The sequence below is a fragment of the Corvus brachyrhynchos genome, unplaced genomic scaffold (assembly GCF_000691975.1).
Source record: "Corvus brachyrhynchos isolate BGI_N302 unplaced genomic scaffold, ASM69197v1 scaffold409, whole genome shotgun sequence".
Taxonomy (NCBI): domain Eukaryota; kingdom Metazoa; phylum Chordata; class Aves; order Passeriformes; family Corvidae; genus Corvus; species Corvus brachyrhynchos.
In genome coordinates this window covers 2458090-2462554 of record NW_008246059.1, presented here as the reverse complement: position 1 = coordinate 2462554, position 4465 = coordinate 2458090, and the positions used below count along the sequence as shown (strand labels likewise).

The 4465-nt window shown below is 35.2% G+C and overlaps 1 protein-coding gene across 5 annotated transcripts in view; it reads left to right on the top strand.

Moving 5' to 3' along the window:
• ZNF236 (zinc finger protein 236) overlaps positions 1 to 4465 on the top strand; it is a 67629-nt gene that overhangs the window by 49226 nt on the left and 13938 nt on the right. For all 5 annotated transcript variants that reach the window (XM_017746141.1, XM_017746139.1, XM_008642702.2 and 2 more), the window contains 3 exons: positions 1205 to 1384; positions 1913 to 2065; positions 2683 to 2873. In XM_017746141.1, coding sequence (XP_017601630.1) covers positions 1205 to 1384; positions 1913 to 2065; positions 2683 to 2873 — 524 coding nt within the window. The remainder of the gene's footprint in view (positions 1 to 1204; positions 1385 to 1912; positions 2066 to 2682; positions 2874 to 4465) is intronic.

Genomic DNA, 4465 nt, shown 5'->3' with positions numbered 1-4465 from the left:
ACAGGGAGAGATGGACCAGATGAGGACTTTGGCTCCAAATGGGAAAGGAGAAACCTCAGTTCCTAGAGATACTCCCAGAGATAGTCCTAAAGATGAAGCTGAAGAAGACCCTTTGCTCCCAGGGAAGGAGAAGGGCCTCTATTCTTAGAGATGAAATGCTCCCAGAGATGGGTAAAGAGAACTTTTGTTTCTGAACAGCTCAACCTTAAAATTGTACCCCAAAAACCTTCAAGAGTGGACCCTTGAAAGCAACTGTGGGAAAAGCTGCAAGTTGGGGGAAGGGACTCACATGTGAGCAGAGAGACCTCTTCCTAAATGGACTGAACAATATTTGGAAGTGGGCGGCTGTCTCGTTGTGATAATGTGTTCATAGCACAAGCAAGAAGAGACTTCTCTTTCTAAATGGACTGAACAAGGTTATTATGGAAGTGATAAACAGACTGAACATCTTAAGGGTTGCCTTTTACATTGTCAGTGGGAGAAGGGAGGAAGGTGGGGGGAGGAGGAGAGTTCTGAAGGTGGTATAATTTTTTTTTTCCTCTTTTAGGTCTATTAATAAACTTCTTTATATTCATTCAAGTTTGGTGCCTGCTTTGCGTTTCTCCTAATTCTTACCTCACAGAAGATAAACAGTAATGAGTATCTTGGACCAAAGCACTACAAGCATCTTCAGCAAATTTTACAGCTTTGTGTTACCCTATCTTAATACAAATTTTTTCAGAAGGTGAATTAGAGAGTAGGTTTAGATTAGCTATTAGGATGAGATTCTTTTGAAGGTGAAGGTGGTGAGGCACTGGGACAGGTTGCCCATAGAAGCTGTGGATGCCTCATCCCTGGAAGTGCTCAAGACCAGGTTGAATGGGGCTTTGAGCAGCTTGATATAGTGGAAGTTGGGGAGTTGGAACTATGTGATCTTTAGGGTCCCTTGTAACCCAGGCCATTCTATGATTCTATATAGTGGAAACACTTAAGAACTTCCATAGTCTTGAGCAAAATATATGAGTTCTGAAAATTTTAACTGCAGAGGAATAAATTGGATGTGAAAAAAGTTTGCATTTTAGACTGCAAGTTCTAGCATCTCCCCTTGGCTACACTGATTATAGTAGTTCAGAAAATAATGTATAACTTGCTTTAAAAAGTTAATGTCAAAAATTCCACCAAAGGATATTAATGGAATTTTTTTTGTTCGACCACTTACATTTAGGTGCACAAGACATTACTCAAGTCATGACTTCACAGGGTATGGTGTCATCTACAAATGGACAACATGAGATAATGCTAACCATAAATAATTCCAGTTTGAGTCAAGTTCTAGCTCATGCTTCGGGTTCTGCTGCTGCGACGTCATCAGGAAGTCCTCAAGAAATCACTCTTACAATATCTGGTTTGTGTTTTTAAAAATCTTTAATGATACCAGATCTGTATTTCATGACGTACCTGTGCAGTAGCATACAAGGATTTTCACAGTCCACAGTTTTCCCATGGTGTACTTCTTGTATATTTATGAACTTTAAAAGACACTCCTCAAATCCACATTTGAAAACCAAACACATTTGCTTTGAGAACATGTTAGATTGGTTCACTGTTTTATTTATAGCCTCAGTTAACAGCTGGATGTTTATAGATTGATCAAGTTGGTGCTTTGAATCTAGATAAGTGAGATCCATATTTGTCTAAATATTACTAATCTCATGTATTTCTGTACATGTTTGTATCTGGATTTGCATAATCACATCTGTATTAAAAACTTGTCAAACCTCTGCATAAAAATCTGTATGTGTAGAAATTAATTCTGTCTTTTGGTTGTATTTTCTGCTTTTGTTATTTTATGATCTATTGTTTATAGTTGTAAGAACGGTAGCAGAATAATGTTGAGACTATTCCAGTTACAATAGGACTTACTTCTATTCAGGCCAAGATCTTATTCAGCATAATTCTGGAAGCACTGATCTGAATACTGGCTTAAGGCTGACAGCACCAACCATCAGTAGTCAGACTACAGATGCTACATTAACTATAAGCAACGACCAGCTTCTTTCTCAGGGCCCTTCACTAAATGCTCCAGGTATGCATACAATGATATTTCTAATTGAAAATAATATTTTATTTTAAAAATAAATATTAGAATGAAATGGTATAATCTTGCACATCATGATTCAGGAACTTTAAGTATTTTGTGTTTTCTCACAAGCTTTAAATTGTTATGTCAGTTTAAATGAACTTTATTCCACACAGTAAGAAAAATGAAAATAAGAAGACATATCTTAAATTAGTACTTTTAGGCAGTTACAGGAGTACTGAAGAACTATATGTGTAAACTTGAGGATGACAAAATCTGGTGCCTTTGCTGCAGAAGTGATAAAATATCAAATTTGCTCTAGTACTGATTTGAGATTTTAAGTATGTATATTAATTTCTACCTATATATGTTTGTATACGCACATGACCACCTGTGCATGCAATACTGTGTTCATGAAGCTATATTTAAATGCCATTTTTCTAATTTTATCATTTGACTGACAATTTTAGATGCTTGATTAGCTGTTTAACCAATTTTGTTGATTCCAAAATATAAAGTCCTAGCAATGAGAAACAGAAATTACTAAGTTCACTTAAAATAAGTTTGCAGTTTAGAGTTTATGTATGTAACAGATAATTTTTACCATTTTGCATATATTCTAGAACTTAACACAACAGGTGGAACAAACCTTCCTCCAGCAACACCTATATCTCAGTCTGCAGTTTCTGCACAGAATTTGGTAATGTCTTCATCAGGAGTTGGAGGGGATGGTAGTGTCACTTTGACTCTTGCTGACACTCAGGGAATGTTGTCAGGTGGTCTTGATGCAGTTACACTTAATATCACTTCACAGGTAAGATGCTTTTCTGAACTGACAGATAAATTGATCTTTCTGTCTTACCGGGCAGGAATTGGAGATTTTGCTTAGAAAATAATTTTGTCCTGTAAATACACAGTATTTGAAAATTTAGTTAATTTTCCTTGTCTCTGCCAACCATGTGTGTACAGCATGTAGAAACATTAATTATTTAAACAGAAGGGCAGATAAATTTTGCAGGGTTTTTTTTAAATTAACAGATAGGTTCTACTGTTTCAAACAGTGTTTGAGAGGAGTTTTTAGTGTTGAACTATGTATTTCATCATCACTATTCAGTAGTACAACTTAGTACTCCGAAATATATTATTTCATGGGGTAATTTTTTTTTCCTACTTGTCAACTTGAGAGTTGAAGAGGAGTTGCAACAGTTGTTTTGACAGCAAGTAACAGGAGAGAATTTAATTGACTATGTTTAATAACAGGTGGCATGATAAGAAATTTTATAAAATTGGTGCTTTATGGACTATCATCTCCCCAGTAACCTTACTATTAGTTTCATTTATATTGTAATTTAAGAATTTTGTGGTGGTGTGTCGTGAAGAGCCAAAGACATATTGGCAAATAGAATCTACAGAGTGGGAGATAAAAAAATAATATTAAAACACTACAAAGTGAAAATTTAGGATTGTGTGGCTGACATTTCAATGTAGATTTTACATCTGAAAACTTGGGCTGTTTCTTCTATTTTTTTGGCTTAACTAGGCTTAGATGGATTTTTATTTACTTTTTGACCTGAGTTTAGGTGTGTAAATATATATAAATTAAATACTATTTATCTTGCTTGTGGTGTGATTAAAACTGGTGAAGCAAAGTTATATGCTTCCCTCTGCAGTTTTGCTTTGGGGAACGGAAGAAATGATTTCTTAAATAATTCTTATGATATGTTTGTGATTTCTGGTATCACAGAGTAACAAAGCAGAACATGGTTTCATTTCAGACTTTGTAATAATTTAAGTGATTACATTTGGCAGTGTTGCTGGTTATTGATAAGATCCTGTGCCTTCTGTTAAGACAAGCATAAATAAAATCTAAACATTGTATAATAATAGTAATAATAGCTATACAAACACAGGAACTCATGGTGAATAGACAGGTGGTATGTAAATAAACTGTGTTTCCCAGGGAAATTGAAAAGTCATTAAAAGTAGTGTAGAAATAGAAGTAGTAAGATATTAGTAATCATATATCCTAAGTAGTGATTTTGTATCATGATTTCATGGGGTTTGGAAGTATGTTTAATTAAGATATTTAAATAAAAGAAGATACTGTTGGAAGGCCATGCAGGAGAGCAGAATACAGGGGTTAAAAAAAGGCAAGGGAAGGCTGAAATACTCAGCATTTCACGCAAGGCTGGTAAAAATTAATCAGAACTGAATCTAATCTTACAAACTTCCAGCTGTTGTTACCCTTAAATTGTTGGATTTAAATTTAAAGGATGTCATGGGTTAGCTAGCATAGTCTCAGAAGTGATGTTCTCGCAAAGGAGTGCTTACAGCTTCCCCCATGACCTGACAGAGCCTATCAGTGGCCAGTTTGAATATGGACAATTCTCTAAGCCACTTAAAGTT